Source organism: Perognathus longimembris, chromosome 7 (assembly GCF_023159225.1).
Source record: "Perognathus longimembris pacificus isolate PPM17 chromosome 7, ASM2315922v1, whole genome shotgun sequence".
Lineage (NCBI taxonomy): Eukaryota > Metazoa > Chordata > Mammalia > Rodentia > Heteromyidae > Perognathus > Perognathus longimembris.
Window position 1 is genome coordinate 21042528 of NC_063167.1, and position 20723 is coordinate 21063250.

At 45.9% G+C, this 20723-nt stretch overlaps 1 protein-coding gene across 1 annotated transcript in view; it reads right to left on the bottom strand.

The window, feature by feature from the left end:
- The window catches only part of Csmd2 (CUB and Sushi multiple domains 2), a 519739-nt gene that overhangs the window by 196406 nt on the left and 302610 nt on the right, over positions 1 to 20723 (bottom strand). The window contains exon 13 of the mRNA XM_048350831.1: positions 18882 to 19064. Within this exon, the coding sequence (XP_048206788.1) occupies positions 18882 to 19064 (183 nt within the window). The remainder of the gene's footprint in view (positions 1 to 18881; positions 19065 to 20723) is intronic.

The following is a 20723-nucleotide window of genomic DNA, read 5'->3' on the forward strand; positions in this document are numbered from 1 at the left end:
AAGTTATTGCAGTTGAATATTTACTAAACTTTGAGTATAGAGAATCACAATTCAATAAAGAGAAACATTCAAAATAAAAATATTGGCCAAGGATACTGAAGAGGCCGCTAGCACAAGAATGTGCAATGAAGACTTAGCCAATGAAGATCTGAAATAATTGGATAATATTATTATAGAAAACAAATGTAAAATGAGAGCGCTATTGAATTGGCAAAGAAAAACAAACAGCATGGAACTTTAACGCGCACAGTTCAAAGCCAGATGGGCAGGAAAGGCTATGAGACTTTTATCTCTTAGCCTCTAAAAAGCCAGAAATGGAGGTCTGGCTCAAGTGGTAGAACACTAACCTTCAGCAAGAAAGCTAAGGGAGAGCACTCAGGCCCTGAGTTCAAGCCCCCATACTGGCACAAAAACAAAAACAAAAAAACAAGCCCAAACAGACAAAAGAGGCTGATCAGTGTTAGAGGTTTGTTATGCACGAGTTTGGAGCAGAGTGGGATAGTGAGTCTTGGAAGGGAGGAATGTGCACAAGACAGATAGAGATTGTAGATGTGAGAGAGGGTATCTAATATCTTGCCTAGTATATGAGAGTCTTTCCTTCAGGTGAGAGGGGACTGAGAAAGTAAATGTTGACTGGAAGAAACTGGCAGAGGAGAGGGGCGGCTGAGGAGGCAGGGGGATGGGTTCTTCTTCTTCTTCTTCTTTTTTTTGCCAGTACTGAGGCTTGAACTCAGGACCTGGATGCTCTCCCTTAGCCTTTTTTGCTCAAGGGTGGTTCTCTACTACTTGAGGCATATCTCCATGTCTAGCTTTTTCTTTTGCTGGTTAATTGGAGATAAGAGTCTCATGGACTTTTCTGCCCAGGCTGGCCTCAAATGGGATCGTCAGATCCCAGCCTCCTAAGTAACTAGATAATAGATATACACCACTAATGCCTGGCTTGAGGATGGATGGGGTCTTCAGTGGATACTCCCAAAGACCCAAGCTTACGGGGCCGGTTCTGTAGGAACTGAGAGGGGTAGAACCTTGAGAGATGGGGCCTTGTCACTGGAGGCACGGTCCTCAAGACTCTGTCCTTTCCTTTCACTCAATCTCTGACTTCCTGGCTATGAAGTGAGCAGTTTCCTTCTTCCTCATGAACCTGCCCAGATGTGCTGCCTTGGCACAAACCCAGAGCCAGTGGCCTGCCAACCAGACTAGATTCCTCCTTTTTTTCTCTTTTTTTTTTCTGCCTGTTTTCTTTTTGTGCCCAGTGCTTGGGCTTGAACTCAGGGTCTAACCCTCTTGCTTAGTTTTCTTGCTCATAGCTGATGCTCTACCACTTGAGGCATATCTCCACTTTCATCTTTTTGCTGAAGTAAGATTCTCCCAGACATTTCTGTCTGGGCAATTTCAGCCTCCTGAGTAGTGAGGGTTTGAGATGTGAGTTGCCAGCAGAAGGCTTTTCCTACTTAAGTTGATTATCTTAGGTATTTGATACAGTGGTGGAAAGCTGACTAACACAAAAAGTGAGAGGTGAGGGAAAATCATTAACAAAAAAAGTCCTTGGTGATTGGTCATAACATTGACATGGTAAGTCATGAGCTGAATGTTAAAAAACAGAACAAAACAACTCCCGAACTAAAGGAAGATCAAGATTATCTTGTCAGAACAATATCTGAGCTCATTATAGGCAATGAAGGTAAGTACTGTTTATGAAATGCATATTTCAAATACATATTGAATGCAATTTAAGAGTTTCTATGATCATTGTAGAAGTGTTTGAAGGTCCCTTGGCCTTATGCCTAAATGTGGGCTCATTAATATTTTTTGATGTATAATCTACTGTGATGGGCTTTTGATAGGAGAGAAGATTGATCCTAAGCCAGGTGCTAGTGGCTCATACCTGTACTCTTACCTGCTAGGAGACTGAGATTTGAGGACTGAGGTTTGAAGCCAGCCAGCCCAGGAGACTCTTATTTCCAATTACCCAGCAAAAGGCTGGAAGTTAGAGATGTAGTTCAAGTGGTGGAGTACCAGCTTTGTATGAAAAAAAAGCTTGAGGGCCCAAGTTCAAGCCTTAGTACTGGAATACACATGCACAAAAAGATAGATTGTATCTTTATTAAAAAAAGAGGGAAGGAGGGCTAGGAATGTGAATTAGCGGTAGAGGACTTGCCATGCATGCATGAAGCCCTGCGTTTGATTCCTCAGTACCATATAAACAGAAAAGGCCGGAAGTGGCACTGTGGCTCAAGTGGTAGAGTGCCAGCCTTGAGCAAAAAGAAGCCAGAGACAGTGCTCAGGGCCTGAGTCCAAGCCCCAGGACTGGTAAAAAACAAATAAAAGGAGGGAAGGATGGGGGGGCGGGAAGCATGTGTCTGTAACCTCAGTGTCTCAAGAGTCTGGAAGTTGAGTGGAGGTGGAAGGCAGGGTCATTCTCAAGTGCAGGGAGAAGGCAGGGATGGGCTTGGGGATAGTGGAGAAAGCTTGGAACAGTATCTATGAAGAAGTGTAAAACAGTCTGGAGAAACACAATTCGATTGCCAAGCACCATCGCAGGCTTGGTGGAGATTGGGGACCATGAAGTTAGAGCAGAGCCAATTTTCCTGCTTGGGTGGTTTGTTCCAGTGATGCTCACCCAAGCAGAAGGGAGTGAATCCTCTCTGGATCGGCCAGTGGAAGCAGCTCTGCTGATTAATGACCACAGAGCTGGAAGCAGACACCTGCCTTACAACCCAACCTCACATTTCTTGTGCCCTGCTCTGTTCAGCCCCAGTGTATGTTCATTTCCACCTCCCATTACCTGGATACCTCGTGTGGCACTGGAGCTTGGGGGAGGTTATCAGGGAACTTTGCTGGCTCCAAGGTTCTCAAAGGGCTACATTTCATGGGTGAGGCTAGTACCTGGCAGGGGTCACCTTGATCATAAATAAGATTGCCTTCAGCCTCAGTTCTGAGACCACTGGAGACATTTTCTAAAAATGGACCACAAAGCTATCATGAAGGGCAGAGGGACATGTTGGCTATGAGTCTTGAGTGCTCAGTAGTGCTCAATGGATCTCATCTGATCCAGAAGCCATGAATTGTGCTCAAGTTTCTGCTGTTCAATCCCCACATCTTGGCCAGGTAGGATTTGGGCACTGATGTGATGAGCCACATCAGTAGAGTGTTGAACAGCTGCTCTCTCCCTCCATGGCAGAGACAGGGCCTGTCTGTCTTCTGTGAGCACTGCTCCAGCTTGGGCTGTCTCTCCCTGGCTCCTGTAAAGCTTTTCTTATCTACCCGACTGGCATTTTTGAACCCTGGAGGCCTCCCTTCCAGAATTGACATCTTACATGATGCCTCACTAGGATTTCCGCAACCCCCCCACCCCCCTCACTGTGCCTTCTAAACATTCATCTCTAAGGCAGACCTTTCTCCCCATTGTATGGGCAATGGTCTCAGAATGGTCTCCACCTGGCCTGAGTTTTGATGGAGCGATGGGGGACCTGCCACGGGCCACTTATTGTTCTGTGGATGGGGTCTGCAGCTCTTAAGGATAAGCAAGTCCCTAGCCTCTGTAAAGTTTATCTTCTAGGTGACCAAGACAGGAAAAAGGAGTGAATGGAGTAGCGGTGGGCAGCCGTCAGAGATAGCTTGTCTGAGACTGTGTGCTCTGAACTGAGGCCTGATAATAAGGAGCCAGCCACCCTAAGAAAGATCACAGCAGGTGGAAAGAAAGAGAAGTACAAAGGCCCTGGGTAGGAATGAGGTTGGTGTATGGGAGGGGCAAAGGAACCCAATATGGCAGAATATAGTCATCAGTGGAATAAAGACAACATGATGAGCTGGCAACGATGGCAAAGGTGATTTCAGATTACAGGAAGCAGTCCGGATTTCATCACAACAAATTAAATGAAACGTGTTCCAAACTGAACTACTGGTCCTTTTCCTGAAATTCTAGGACCTAGAACGTTCCTCAGAATGAAGAAGTAGCTCAGCCTTGACATCACTTGGGAAGGGAATGGACAGCTCGGGGCCCTCTCCCCACCTCCCACTCTCTCCTCCATTATGCCATTGTCTAGCTAACAAATGCTAAGAGCCCCAACCTCCTGCCACATTCCAGAATTGATCCAAAGCTGTCAGCTCAACATTTCTACTGCAGATCCCCTGGGCAGTTTACCTGTACGTGGCCCAAATTGAACTCTATTTTCCCAAAGCATCCTCACTCCACATTCCATGAATGATGAAATACATTAAACAACACACTGTAGCCCCTCCCCCTCCCCCAGCCAATCAGCAATGACTTCTATGGACTCATCCTTCAAGCATACATAATCTTGTCACACCTCTATGAAGCTGAGGCCCTCTCTACCTTTCCATCCTTCTGAACCCATCCTCCATGTTGGCACAAGATGGAGGGTCCTTTTCATCCATCACAAATATTTGTTCTATTCTGTTATGTGAAACTCATTGCAGATTCTCCGAAGCACACAATGAAAGGCTAGATTCTTGAAAGGAGACACATCTCTCATCAACCTTAGGCCCTTTGTATGGGTCCCTTCCTCCCAGCAGACCCCATATTCAGTTTAGATTAGCTCCTTGCAGCTCTGCTAATGCGCAAAGCAGACCCATGTCTGTTTTATTGTCTGGGCTATTTTCTTTTTCTCCAGAATGTTTTCTTGTTGGTGAGTGGTGGTATACTGTCATCCTTCCTACCTGTAGTCCTGGGCACTGGATAGTAGCCTTACCTCAGCCAGTCCCCACCGCACCCTCAACTTCCATGCTACCAGCTTGAGGGCCCAAGAATACTACCTCGTGGCAGAGAAGCCATCAGTGGTCAAACTGGCTTGTCTATATAACACTAATACTGCTGGATGCAGTGGTGCATTCCTGTAATCCTACCTACTTGAGAGGTAGGGAGGGTTGTGGTATGAGCAAAAAGTTCATGAGTGTCCATTTCAACAAATAAAAGCCAGTCACCCCAGCTAATTGAGAAGTGCAAATAGGAAGAATCCCTGTCCAGGGTGGTTCTAGGCACAAACATGAACTGTTATTTGAAAAATAAGGAAAGCAAACAGACGAGAGCATGGCTCAAATGGTAGTAAGTACCTGCCTAGTACTTGAGTACCTAAGTACGTGAGTTCAAACCCCAATACCTCCAAAAGCCCAGACAAAACAAAAACCCCACTAATTCTAATGGTATTGTAACTGCCCCACCAGTAAGCGTCAGACAACTAACAACATAATAAATATTACTTATGGTGACAGACTGCACTGGCTCCCTCCCTGGCTTGTCCATACATCCCTCCAGGGGGCGCCCTCTTCCCTATCTCACTGACCTGGGTATTTGGCTTGCATTAGCTTTCAACCATGGACTGTGAGGGGGCGTGGCTCTGTGCCCTTTGCATTTGCCTCTGGTCATGAAAGCAGCATGAGAACTTCCAGCCTGAGTTCCAGAATGAGATGCTATGTGCTGCCTGGCGGGGAACATTGGTTGGTACAAGCCACTGAGCCAGGGGGCCTGTTGATGTTGCAGTGAACACTGACTAACACACTTACGAAAGGGAGTATGAAAAAAGGAGAAAGTGCAGGACTGCTCTTCTGGATAAGGTGGCAGTTAAGAGATGGTGGGTGAGGAGTGGCATTGTGAGGGGCATTCTAACATGGTCAACTCTAAGTGCCAAGGCACTTAGGTAGGGAAGAGCAATGTGGAAGGGTGGTGTGGGATGAGGGAGAGAGAGGAGGGGTTAGTCATACACAGACTCACAGACATTTTACTCAGGATCTCCCTTATCACCCCAGTCCCTCAGCTGAGGCTCAGTCCCTGGATTGCTATGACTTCTATTGGGCCTTGGTGAGGGTTGCCATATACTATTCAAGCCTGCACATTTGCAAATGAAAGGCAGCACTGGTAATAACAAACCTGGAACAAGAGGCACTGACTAGTGAACTTTATCCATGGGAGTAGCTTCTACTGCTGCAACTTCCTGACTTGCCACCCAATCCCCGCAGGAACTGGAGCCCTATACTGAGGGGCTCAATGATGGGGGTGCAACAATTGATGAGCTCTTGCCTCCTATGGCTGGGCCCTGGTCTCTTTAGAGTCTTGCTAGGCCTTTGGTATATATCATCCACCTACCTATCAGTACCAACTCTGAATGCCCTACCCACAGCCTGGAATAATCCTACAGCTGGGGCTGATTCATAGCACATCTATGGGATGAAGCCCACCCGGCCGTTCTTAGTGCTTGTCTCAGTTCCTAGGACCACTTCAGGGCCAGGAGCAGAACCAGGTTCCTGCGTGCTCTTCAGCTGCTGGTGGAGTTCTCATGCCACCAGCTCACAGGTCAGGTCCTGGCATTCTGTGGCACAGGGCATGGTAAGTAGCTGAGTCAACGCTCCCAAGCTCAGCCTTTACCTTGAAAACAGGCCACATGTTCTTTGGAAAATACACATAGCCAATCTAATCCTAGAGCTGGAGCCAATGGGAGACCTAATATGTTTCACTTTGATGGAGGGAGGGGGAAATGTGTGTGTGTGTATGAGTGTGTGTGTGTGTGTGTGTTTTAATAATACTAGAGCTTGAACTGAGACCTTCATGCTGCCACTGGGCTTTATCGCTCAAGGATGGTGTTCTACCTCTTGAGCCACACCTCCACTTCTGGCTTTTGACTCATTAATTGAAGACAAGGGTCTCGCGGACTTTTCTGTCCATGCTAGCTTCAAATTGCAATCCTCAGATCTCAGCCTCCTTAGTCACTAGGATTACAACAGGCATGAACCTATGTCGAGCACAGAGCTTGAGATATGTGTTTGTTTTTTAAATGAATCTCTTCACATGCATTAAGGCTGGACTAATAACATCTAAACTACAATTCTGTGGTAAAGAGCCAGTATGAAGAAGCTTGCAAGACATCGAGTACAGCACTGGGCCTGGGAGGATGAATTCTGTTTCTACTGAGTTTAATACAGTATCCCAGGATTGTTGCTGAGGGCTGCATCTCCACACTCATGCTGTTCAATGGTTCCCCCCTAGGCACAACTGGCCAACTAAGGCAGCAAGAGAGGTGTCCCCTCATCATCTCATAGCACAACCTGCAGTGCACACGGTTTGCTCTCCAGTCCTCTATTCTCTTCTCTTCAATGGTTGAACAGCCAACGCTAACCCCAGAAGATGCTGACAGAACCCATCAACTGCTCAGTTGCTAACTGTGATATGGGCAGAACAGATACTCTGTCAGTGGCAAATGATTCCTGGTGCAGATTAGCTCTGAACCGGAGGGGTGGATTTCTTTTTTTTTTTTTTTTTTTATCAGTCTTGAGTTTCACTGAGGGATGCTGAGGAAGACATTGGGTACCAGATCATCATTCAATCACCTGCTCTTTCCATGTCCCCAGAAAAGGCCACTTACAAGTACTTCTTACCCTTGTCAGGTCCTGCTTGCCTGTGCCCGGTTAGCCCCTAAGACCCTTGAGGGACACTTGGAGGGTTCTATTGTTGTCAGAGGGTCAGACCCCAGGCAGCCTCTCTGTTCTATTGGGCTTAGCTTCAACTAATACCCAGGTATTAGGTGGGGGAGAAAATGACCTTTATGTGATGACATCCAAGAGCCCAAGCCTTCCCCTCAGCCCAGAGGAACTCAAGAAAGGGTGTAGCCTATGTCTCCAATGGCCCAGAAGGTACTCTGAGGGCTACAGGCCCAGTCACTGGGGTTTTGGGTCCCAGGGTCTGTCCATTTCCCTGAGCTTTGTTCTATCCCAGAGTTTGCTGTTTCCCAAAGCAGTTTCATCAGAGTTCATTCACTGACACTATAGAATCAGCCTTGCTGCCCAGTCACGCCTAGAACTACCATCACCTACTGACGATTTCAGAAAGATACAAGCACAATCACAACGAATCTGTGTGGACTTTCCTCCAGGAGAATCTGTCATAACGTAGAGGTGTGTACACCTACATTGCCTGAAGGAAGGACCTTCAAGACTTTGGGAACAACTGGTCTGATTAATAAGGAAGCCCAGGGCCAGAAGCCCCATTCCTGAAGCCCCGCCCCTAAGTACCATAAGGTTGCCTGTGTACTTAACGACTGGAGGAAGAATCATCAACCCAAGACGAATAACCAAAGACTCCTCCTGAAGGTGAAGGTGAAGAGCACTTTCCCCAGAACCACGAGGCCCCAAGGACACCCATAAAATCCAGGTGAAGATAGAAATTTCACCAAGGGATCCAAAGAATGGAGAAGGGGGCCCTGGAGGAACTTCAAACTCCAGTTCCTAGTGTAGCCACCAGGAGAACAGACCTACAGGGTGAAGCTCTGGGTCTATCTCAATAGCTCTCCGAGTCAAACACTGAGAGCCTGGGGAGCAGGCACATCCAGAGGTTTGGGCATGGTAGAGAAAAACAAACAACAACAACAACAAACAACAAACAGCACCTGCCAGCTTGATTTGAAACCCAGAAGCAGAAGTGAGAAAGACAGACATGTCACTGCAGGTCTCCATTCCCCAAGCTGAGCCAGTTTTCCCAACTCCCATTGCATGCCAGTGGCTGTGGACCTCATATTCCTTCGGGTCAGAGCTCTTGGCTGTAGAGGATGGCCTGTGGACTGGACATAAGATTCAGCCATGTTCTCAGTTTGGTTCTTGATAGATTCCTGGATTGAATTGGACTGAGATTTCACCCATGCCATAATCCTCCAAGAAGACTTCTGAAAAGTCTGCCAAACCATTTTTTCCTCCTCTCTTATCGTACTTGGTGACTACATCTATTACTGTAATATTTCAGAGAGTACTTTGTCATAAAAGTGTGTTTATGTCACTTACTAGACTATGAGCTCCTGGGGAGTCAGAACCACAGGAGAACCATCCCTGATACTCAACCAGTGCCGAGCAAAATGTCCAGTGCTCCTTAGTTCCTGCCAACCACAGTGTGTAACATTTAAATGAAATGAAAGCATGCAATCATAACATCAAGATGCAATGTTAAAGTACTGGATCATTCATCCTGTTTCTTGCTGGGATTTCAACATGGAGGTCAATATCCTGGCAGTCCCAGGAGACTACAATCATCGGAGTAACCAGGTTTGTGCAGCTTTGGCCTGGCCAGCCTCATGGCAGCAACATAGGACCATAATATATCACTTCATGTATTATAGCTCCAAGTCCCATGGGAAGCCGCCTTGTCAAAGGACCAAACCCCTGAGGAATGTCATAAAACTCCCCAAAACAGCTAGCACACAGTAGGTATTACATGCTAGTCATTTAGAAATCTGGTCTAACATCTAGGTCACCCAGGAAGGCTTTAGAACTACAGTTCCTGGACCCTATCCTAGGCTGACTAAATTGGAATTTCTGGGAACAAGGCCAGGAATTTTGCATTTTAAAATGCCTGTAAATGATGCTCATGGCAAGCTGGATTTGGGTCCATTTTAGACTAAGGGGAGTTACCCAAGACACCAACTAACCCCACAAAGTATTTGCTTGATTAGACATAAACGTAGCAGGCAACTCCCGGATGTATACTGGCTGAATGGGAAGCATTGCGCCTATTTCCTATGGCCTCTTGATAGGAAATGTGCTGGGACTGTTCTTGGTGAGCAGTCTCCTCTCTGCCCTGGAGTGATCTGACCCTGGGCAGCACATGGAACACCTGTATTCCATAGGCCCAGTTCTCTTGGCAGAACCTAAGTGCAGTCCAGTGCATTCCAGGGTGAGTGTGGTTGCACTGAGTCAGCATCTACTGGCCTTGGCTGGAGCCCTCTGAGTGTAAGAGCCCTTCCCTCCTGTTAATCCTTCCTCATACAAGCCCTGGCCAGGGACCAGGCTTCTGAGCTGCTTCTTGGTTTATAATTGCATCCCTGCTATAAAGGGAAGTTATTTCTGTAACTGTGGCCTCTGGCTGGTGTCTAGAGACTGCACACATACACCCTGCCCCTGGCAAGGAAGATCCTACATGTGAGAACTTAACCCAGAAGTCCCCCTCCACATCAAATATAAGCCTCAGAAGGGTAATCAGAAGGGTAATACATGGTGTGTGTCACTCACCCTGGCCTGGTAGGACCAGTGTTGACTCTACATCCTTGGGCATTCTGATAGGCAATGCTGGCAGAATGCTTTGTGAGCCATCTCTACACCCAGGGTCAGTTCCCCCAGTTCTGCACTCTCTCAGCTCTGGCTTGCCCTTCCCAGGCTGCTCCTGCATTGCCAGGATGTTCCCCAGCCTTAACTATCATTCCCACACTCCAGCATGGATGCAGATAGTCCTCCCTACTTCCGGCTACTCCCAGGAACTCTGCTAAGACAGTGGCCCTTCAGAGTACATCACTAGCAAAGTGATAGACTATGTGTCCAGGTTTTTGAAGATGAAGTAATAGAAGGAATCTATATAGGAGAGAGATCTGGGACCCTTCAATCACCTGGCTTGTTTCCTGGGACCCTCTGTGGTCAATGGAATGTTGAAGGAAGCCTAGAGAAATGAGGAGCACTTTACATGCAATAGAGGAAGTTCACACAGCCCTGTCCCCATTCACTAACTGTCCCCACCACTCAACTGAAGGTGACACTTTCAGACCCTCACAGCTTCCAATCCTGGCTTGGAACATCTGTAAAATGGCAATTTCTGAGAACTCTAGCTATTAGGATGTCTGAAATGGGAAAATCTGGGATTATACATTTATAGGGAATTCCAGTTTTGGGCCACAGAGAGAGGGGAAAAGCAGGGCATGCTTTGTGTATGTGAGGGGCCATGAGGGTCGAGGTAGGCTGGGAAGTGATAAAAAGCTCCTACCTATTTAAGAGAACAGGTAACAAGCCACGTAGGTGACCCCTTTGAAGAAAACACAGAGCTGTTCTAGTTAGAGAAATGAAAGTTAAGGGAAGCCAGAGAGAGACCTGGCACGTGTCTCTATGGGAAGGCTGCCTATTTTCTTCAAGTTAATTTATAGTTTAATAGGCATGCACACACAAAATCCCAATGGGTTTTTTTTCTTTTTACTCTAACAAAATGATTCTAAAATGAATCTTGAACAACAAACAGATGAGACTAACAATGAATATTCTGAAAGAGAAAATAATTAAGGCAAGAAGGAGTTATCTCCAGCTCTGCTAGGTATTAGAGTATATTGTAAAACAACAATTAAAATTATTCAATCCCAGCACTAAGACAGACACGGAGCAGAAAAATAAAGTGGTTACTAGAGACCTAGCCTTAACTACATCTGAGGATTTAAAACGTGATGAAATTGTCCATTTCCCCTCACATCACAAGGGTTGTGGATCACTTAGTAAATTGTGTTGGAAAAGTGCCTAAGAGGTGGACCATCAGACACATTTATCTAAATCAACTCCAGAAGGATTAACAAACTATAGTTTAAAAAATCAAATTACCAACAAACAACTAAAAATAGAACACATTGTTTCTCAGACTTGTGGCAGAATGACAACTTTGTCAGCTCTGAAAAGAAACCACAAATATTGAGCGATTTATCTAAATAAGAATGTGAAAAAAATCCCAACTGTGCAATGCAAAATAGCAAGATTAAAAAAGGGGACTACAAGAGTGAAAAAATGCAGATATTTAAAAAAAGCATTTCTAGACACTTAACAGAAAGAACAGAATTAGAACAGAAAATACCAATACTCTGTTAGTCACAGTCACCTTATGGGAATTGCATGCCTCTGCTCGAAAGGGTTAGACCCAGGCTGACAGGCCAGGTCAGGACAGAAGCTCTAGTCCAGTATCCTGTGACGGAAATTCCAGTGCCCTTCTTGATACCTCTTTCTTAACTGTTGGCTCAACAAAGGCATGCTTCAGTCCATGGCTGTCCATAGTACTCCCCAGACTTACTCTACAGCCATAACCAGTTCCTTAGAAAACCACAGCAAACCCAGGCATTGAGACTGGCAGCACATGTGTGTGAGTTCCTGTGCATCCCCATATCCACAGGACATCTCCCTTCAGCATAGGCCCACACCCCATGCACCTCTCAGATCCTACTTCTGATGTTTGCTTGGTTACAACATGATTCCAATGCTATCCTCCCACTTTCAGGCCATCTGACCTAACAAGCATGATGTCTAGTCTGTGCTCAGTGAGCAGAGACTGCTCAGAGCCTACTGCGATACCCACTACACACACACACACACACACATAAGCATGCACACACATGCACGCACACACGTGTGCACGCACGCAAGCAGAAAGTTTGTGCCACATGGAAGAACCTAGGGAATCAGCAGCCCTGGGACTTCCAATGGAAAACTAAATTGTCACCCCCAAGGGCTCACTTCCATTCATGTAATTGTGCCTGTGTCCCATGGAGGGAGCTCCTTGGGGGTCAAGACCTGTATTCACTCATCTCTGGATTCACAGTCCTTATTACTTTGGTCACTTTCCCACAGTCGGAAGGGGTGTGCTGTAGAGAGAAGTTCAACTTACACTTATTAAATTAGCATGTTTTCAAAGGCCACACAAACACTTGAGGTTTAGTGAAGCCGATAATCGTTTCATTTATATGAAGACACTCACAATGTAGTTATCAGTAAAAAAGGGAAAGCTGATGAAAATAGAGGACACACAACATGTTTCTAGAAGGGAAGGTCATGCATTTAGGACATATTATTCTTAACCTCACAGCTTTTTTTTGCTATTGGTATTATGGGCATAATATTTTGTTATGGGTATAACATTTTGGGGAGAGAGGTTAGCAATGTAACAGTACACACCAAGAGTTATAAAAATGTCCCCCCCTCTGGCCTATGAACCTTATACCTGGAAATTTATCTACAGGAATTATTTAAGAGAAGAAGGTCAGGGCACTGGTAGTTTACATCTGTAATATTAGCTGAGATCCGAGGATCATGCCAGCCTGGGCAGAAAAGTCTGTGAGATTTTGATCTCCAAATAACCAGCAAGTTAGAACTGGAGATATGGCTCAACTGTTAAGAGTACAAGCCTTGAGAAAAAGCTCAAGGCCCAAGGCCCTGAGTTCAAGCCCTGGTACTGCCACAAAGAGTAAGAGCATGAGAGAGAGAGAGAGAGAGAGAGAGAGAGAGAGAGAGAGAGAGAGAGAGAGGAGAAAAATAAAGGAAGAAGGAGAAGCAAGAGGATGAGAAGCCATATGCATGATGAGGTTCATTACAGCCTACATAAAATATATGAACATGATTGGTTGAATAAGTCATACTTCATTCACTAGACAAAATATTCCATCAATCTTAAGGAAAATATGAAAGACATGTAGCAACACAGTATGATACACACACAATATGAGCTCAGCATGCAAAATGGTATGCTCACATTGACTAAACCCACATGAGAGATGTGTATAGACGGGTAAGAATCTAAAACAACAACAACAACAAAAAACAGACAAATTTGAAATCAGTTTTCATTAAAGGGAGGGAGGTTAAGCGAATTTTAACTTTCAAAGTTTACTTAGATTGTTAACTTATTTAAACACTGAAAATTCTGGACCATTATATTAAATGTACAGTATATTAAAATTGAAATATGCAACTTGAGGGTAGGGATGGGAGGGAAGAATTGGGTGAGAATGATGGAAGAGGTAACACTGATAAAGATGCACTGTGCTCATAACCTCACTTATGGAATTGTAATCTCTTTGTACAATAGCAATAAAATTTAAAAAGAAAATACAAAACCATACCAAGAGCCTGTACTGAGTTTTGGCCACTGAGCTTCACATACTACTTGATCTGGTGTTAGGGCACATAATGCGGACATGGTATTAAACAGATCACCATCTACCCTGAGCAGGGTTGTTACTGGGATCCTCTAGTTTAGAATTTGAATAAGAAGAGTTATACCTCTCTTGTGCTTCTGACACTATACATAGCAGTTGCTTATAAAATCAAGATGGATAGGTAAGTGGTTGGGTAGAATAAAAATAAAGAGTAAGGACTAGGAGAAAGTCCTTTCCCATAGGTTGCACATGGGTACACAACATCATTCCATGAAGTGTCGGGGCTATATTTCATGAATCCACTTAATTCCTGTCAACCTTCATGACTTCCTAGAGTAGCCCAGCCAACAGTGTGCTTCTGAACTCTGGCCTAGTATTTTTGTCCTAGGAACTCCTTGTCTTGGCTTCTCCAGGTGAGTCTCTGGATCCTAGATATTGGGTACAGTGGAAAAAGCACAGGCTTGGAGTGGGAACTGAGGTTGAAGTTGTTGCTGTCCATACACAGCTCAACTTTGAGCCTTTAACTCCTTGAGTTCAACATCTAAAATTTTTTTGTCTTTAGTTTAATTTTTATCTACAAATAGTCTGCAAAGTTGCGGGGAGTATTCCTATCTTCCCAATGACATAAAAGTGTGAAAAAAATATAAGCATCACCTCTTGTCCTGGACCCCTACACCAGTACAATGATAAGGCTTTAATCACAGCCTCACACTGCAAATCAATGGGGGTCTTCATGTTAGAGAAGACAAGTTCTCCAGACAATATCTGGAAAAGCCAGGGGGTGTTCTGGGTGGTTACAGCTGGTATGTAGGGTGGGTGCTACTGGCAATTAGTGGGTAGAAGACAGGGTTGGTGCTAAATCATCCTGCAATGTCCAGGATGGCACCACACTAAGAATTATCGGAGCCCCAAATATCCACAGTACAGATACTGATAAGCCCTACACTCTAATAATGGTACATGGGAGAGAACAGTCCCTGATGACCTTTGACTCAACCCATCTTTTTCTAGGATTCTGTGTGTGTGTGTGTGTGTGTGTGTGTGTGTGTGTGTGTGTCCACATGTATGTGTTCTTCCAGAGTGGGAGTCAGTGGAGATGGGGAAGAAGCCAAAGGAAAGGAACAGGAGGATAATAAGAGAGCCATTTCTAACAACATTGCTACTTGGGTCACTTCCTTTACTTCCCAACTCTTGAAAGCCTAGCTTGAGCTTTTTGTGACTTCTCTAAGCATCCAAGGACCACGTTCTCTGTCCTGTGACCTTTTGAGATTCAGCAGCTCAACTGTAACTCAAACTGTGTAGGTCCTAGAAGGGTTTGCCTTCTCGTTTCACACCTATGCCATAAATATTAAGGCTGGAGCAATTAGGATTCACACCTTCTTATGGGGTTTTACAAAATGGCGGAGGGAAGCAAGCTTTTGTGTGGTTCTGGCACATCTCTGGCAAAGGCAGTTTTGAAGCTTCTTCTGAAAGTGGCTGCTAATGGACTGATAATTGGTTTCCTTATGAAGTGTGAAGCACTCTGCTGGCCTGTCAGCAAAGCATCAAAGATTGAACAAACCACTCTCAGTCTTATTTGTATCTCCTTTCTCATCGCAGTTCTATGGGGGAGGAATGGGGCTGGGTGAGGATGTGTGGGAGTGGCTCATCATTCTTTGGTAAAGCAATAGGTAAAACAAGCAGAGATTCTGGAAGGAAGGTAAGAACACATGCAATATGGCCAGAGTTCTCTCCTCAGGAATAGCCAGGCTGAGCAAATTTCTTAAGCCAGAGACAGAACGTCTCAGAGTCCAAATCCTGAGGCTTAGTACAAAGTAGATGCTCACAAGTATCATGAATGGATAGAGAGTAGAACTACTTCCAACTGATTCTGAGCACTTGTCTCTGAAGATGAGGATTAAACAAGAAGGACTGGGGAGGGGGAAGGTAGGAGGGAAAGGTTGGCTTCATCTTTTCTTTTAAAATGCTCTGAACTGTGAGACACCTCATCTCCCTGAAAACCTAGATGGAAAAAAGACTGTCTACCCCTGTGAGGGCAGCTCAAAAGCTAGCGAAATGATTCTGAAGGCACTGCTTACTGCAGAGAATGTTTGGAAACATGAAGGAAGAGTATACTTGTGTGGTCTCGGCAGGGCAATTCCCTAGTAAGATGCTGTTTTGAAGAAAACGTTTCAAGAAAAAGAACAATGGACTGCTTCATACTTCTTTGGGCAATTGTTCCAAAGACATCTGAGCTACCGACATAATTTCTCCACTCCCTTTTAACTCCTAAGGAGAGAACAGTAATTTTTTGCTAATTAATATTTATATTAAATACTAATGTTTATTGTGATCGATATGGGGAAAATCAGGCCCTTTATGTCAGCTTTTGCTAAAAGTGTTCATGTGTACACTTATGAACGCTCTACCATACACAGAGACAGCCTTACTTTTTTGTAGTTTCATAGACCTTTACAGGTGCGTTTTCTTTTCTATTGATCAGGCAGTATGATTTTTTTCTTTCTTTTTGATCCAGAGTTAGGAGCAGAAGTGTCTCTAAATCAAAGTATGACCGGCTCTGTAATGACCCACTTTATGAAGCAGTTTCCATGCACCCTTTGTGCAGAAAATGTAGGGGCTACTGCTGATGGTTATCTTTTACTGTAAATATGATCATAGAGATTTAGCATCAAAATGGGAGTTTGACCCTGTTGGATTGATCAGGAAGCCAGTATCCAGGAGACACATCCTGACTGCAGCCTGAAAGCCAACATAGAAACAAGAATCAGGGTCTCCACATGTTGAGTTCCAACTTAACTCAGGGTATCCAAGCTTTCTTATCACCATCCCCTAACTACCAGTCAGATGGCAAGCAACTGGAGGCCAGAGCCCAGGACTTCTGAGGGTATGAGTGTTGGTTAGGGGTTGGGTACTAAACAGAGAGAAGACCGATGGTGGTCCTTCTTACTCACGAGGCAAACATGTGACCTTGCTGTGTGGTTCAGAGGCACAGGGACAGTTGGCCGTCCCGTCTCCTCCACTGAAGCCAGTGTGTCTCAGCCTCAGGCTGTGTTTTCTGTTACACACAAGCGGGCAGACACTGTTGAGTGATGGAGGTGCCTGGAGTACCATCCTCCTCTTTATCCCAGAATTGTCTAGAAAACTCAACATGCCACCATCCTCAGAATACCTGCTTCACAGTTCTGATAAACAAGCCTTAGGTCCCTGGTCCTGTCTGAAACCACAGAAAACACCAGTCCACACTTGCAGGGACAGCTCTGTCATCTTCTCTCTCGGCTATGTGTGAGTGTTGCTTAGCTTTTTGGAGTCTGCCAGCTCTGCTTCTAATATGGAAGAACCTGTTGCGCAGTACTTCAAGGTCTCTTGCCCTTGGTGAAGACTTTAGAAAAAATAATCTAAAATGACTCCTAAGTGGCTGAAAGTGAGTGAATTCTTTTTTTTTTTTTTTTTTTGGCCAGTCCTGGGCCTTGGACTCAGGGCCTGAGCACTGTCCCTGGCTTCTTCCCGCTCAAGGCTAGCACTCTGCCACTTGAGCCACAGCGCCCCTTCTGGCCGTTTTCTGTATATGTGGTGCTGGGGAATTGAACCTAGGGCCTCGTGTATCCGAGGCAGGCTCTCTTGCCACTAGGCTATATCCCCAGCCCCATGAATTCTTGAAGTGTTTGAGAGATTCTACCCCCCCCCCACCCCCAGGTGACATCCTGCCTGCTACCACATCTCCCAGTTTGTGAGAACTGGGAACCTTGTCCTAGTCCTGAGTACTTGGCTAGCTTCCTGGCTCTCTACCCTAGAGCCTTGCTTGGCCCTCTTCTAGGCTTTTGTTTCATCTGGATGGATTTTAGCAGAAGATGGTCCCTGAGGCTCCAATCATCTAGACTTTTGCCTCCTTGTGCACTGACTCCAGCCAGCAACTCCAGAGCTTTTGTCCTGCTTACATCTGCCTGAATTCGTGAGCTCACCAGTGCCCAGGACCTTTTTTCTTGCTGGCCTTGAGCTGCCCTGCTAACTCTGATGATCTTTCCATACCTGCTGCTTCCAGCATGCTGTGGGGCTAACACTGCCAGAGAAATTCCCAGTTCTTCAACTACAAGGGGACAGGGGAGGGAGGAGGGAGGAGGGAGGAGAAGGGAGGTAAACAGATACCATGCATTTGGGCATTTTTGTTTTAACAAGGGTGATTAGTTCCATGTGCATCTAAGAGTGATTTGATCTTTAGACCTCTGAAGAATCTTAACATAAATAAACTAACAAGTCATGAAAAATGGTCTGCCAGACAGTCATTTTTGTTGTTGTTGGTTGAGAAGCATAAGCACTGTGGTATAACCCAAATGGCCAATCATCCACCCACTCTCATTCATCCTCAAAGAGGTGCTGACCATCCATTAGACTCTACCTCCCTGTGGCATATGGAACTCAGAAAGCCTGAGCTGCCCACTGAGAGAGGTAAAGGATCAGAGGGATGGGCTACCTACCCTTCCCTAAAAGGAACACAAGGAATGAACTAGAGAAGGTTGGGTGGCATGGATCAGTAGAACAGATGAGAGACCAGAGAAGCTACCACTTTGGATGTACCAACAAAGGACATGCCTGGCTGTCCCTTACCATCCACAAGTCCTTCATATTCCTTCCCCTCCCTCCATGACTTAAGACCCCCAGTATCCTGTGTGCGGCAAAGTATGGCCGGTTTGTCCAAGAGGAAGGATGATGAGCTTCCATCACTGTCTCAATGCAAGAGACTCAACTCCGACCTCCTTCTGAAAGAGCCAGAGCCCTCATTCCTTCCTGAATCACATACACAAGGCAGCAAGCATGGGAAATGTTATGTCCTCAAAGCCCTTCCTGGAGCCACCCAGAGACTACCATCTTACATAGACCTGCCAGTCCCTCCAACCCCACATGGTCAGTGGTGGTCACCAGGGAGGAGAGGCTCATGTGGATCTGGGTTCATGCATGGCCAGGTGTCTGTCTTCCTTTCCCTTAAAGATCACCAGGGAGAGTAAGATGACACCAAAGAAGATCCCCCAAAGTCAAAAGCAACCATCAATGCTGCAGTCTACTATGTTACTGACAGAAATGGAGACCCAGCCAGCCACCTTCGGAGGAACAGGAGAAACAAGCGGAGTGGGAGCTATGGGCACCCTTCACTGAGTGTCCCAAGGAAACCAGCTTGCCTCTCCTCTAGGGGGAGCTCTGCAGCAGCCACCTCCGCTCACTTACACACACAGACTGGCTTCTTAGCCGACCACTGGTTATTCTTTTGGCATGTGATTGCCTTCTGCCCCACCAGCTCAAAGGCGGGCTGGCATTCAAACTTGAGTGTGTCACCGTGGTGAAAGCGGGAACCTTCCCGCCGGCCATAGGCAGGTATGCCAGGGTCACCGCAACTGCCCTGCTCGATCTCTGAAAGACAAGGAAGACAAGAAAACGGAGACAAAAATGACTTTGTTCCTCTCTCAAAGCTGCTCCACCCACACTACCCTCCCTCCACCAGTCACTGCTCAGAGCCACATGGGGAGACAATGTGTGTCCAAGGACAAGGGTCCTGTTTGCACACTGTGCTAAGTCTTTGGATGCCACAGGTTTGTCACTCTGTCCAAATAGAGGGCTCTAGATGCTGGAGTATTTTCACTGTGGGAAGAGGGGTGAGTCTACATATTTCATAGGTTAACTGGTCCCAGGTGCTAACAAGTTCCAAAGTTTGGAGGCTTCTTGCCTGACGTGGATGTTAAGTATAGTCCATTGCTAAGGCAAACACAGACACGGCAGTAGTCTTTGTCACTAACCAGAGATTACATAGGAATCAATACTGGCTGCCTTCTGACAAAGATGCACTGTTTCAGGAAGGCTTTTAAAAAGAAATTGCATCCCATTCAATTCAATGGTAGCAAGTAAAATGACATAAATGACTAAGTATATTTTTGTTTTTGTTTTTTTTTGTGGTGCTGATCCTGGGGCTTGAACTCAGGGTCTGAGTGTGGTCCCTGAGCATTTTTTGCTCAAGGCTAGTGCTCTATCAATTGGACCACAGCTCCACTTCTGGCTTTTTGGTGGTTAATTGGAGATAAGAATCTCAGGGACTTTGCCCAGGATGGTTTTGAATCAAGATCCTCAGATCTCAGTCCTCTAAGTAGGATTACAGGTATGAGCCATCGCTGCCCACCACACCCCACCCCACCCCTGCCCTGCCCCAGTGACTATACTTTTAAAGTGTGTTCTAGGTGACAGTGGAGTCAGTCCTGTGTGATAGGCGCCTCATGGGAGTGTCTGTCAGGACCCAGAAGGAGTGTGCCCTGGCTATGTCCTTGGAGTTCCTCCAGAGTCACTCCCATAGCTACCATGAAATGAAGATGGTGCTCTGTCCTGGGAGGAAAGCATTCTGTGGGAGGGACAGGAAGTCATGAAGGAGGAAGGTGGTAAAGTGACCTTGAGAGTCCTGACATGTAGGAGACAGGGACCTGGAGGCATTAGCAGAGTATGTCAGACTTTTACAGATTCTGCACAGGATTCTGAAGCCAATGGGACCCAGACTTTTCTGTGGATGGTTTTAGATTGTCAGAAGAAAGGGCCCTGGAAGTCACTGTGTGTAACCTAGACAGGTGATTCTGCAAAGTCTTCTTGCCTCAATGGTAGCATGCCTGTGAGCTGATCAGGGTAGCCCCAGGCTCTGTTACATGGGCAAGGCTCCTGATTGTCATATTCAGGTTACTCCAAAATCAGCACCTCTAGTCCTAGGAGAGGGGGACGAGCAAGGCATTTTGCGTCTAGGGGTGTGTGTGTGTGTGTGTGTGTGTGTATGAGAGAGAGGGATAAAATAGAGAGAGAAGGGGGGAGGGAGAAAAGGAGGGAGAGAAAGAGATCAAAGTCAAATATGAAGGGTCCTTGAGTATGTAGATCTGTATGACTATGCACCAGATCCAAGGAATCTTATATACAGGTGAGTTCACCTGCCCGTTACACGTCCCCTGGCCTCACCCTCTACCCTTCCTCCCTGAGATCATATCTAAGCTGTCTTCTAAAGTTGGCTTTGTGCATGCTTAGGTAAGGTGGGTGGGGGAAGCC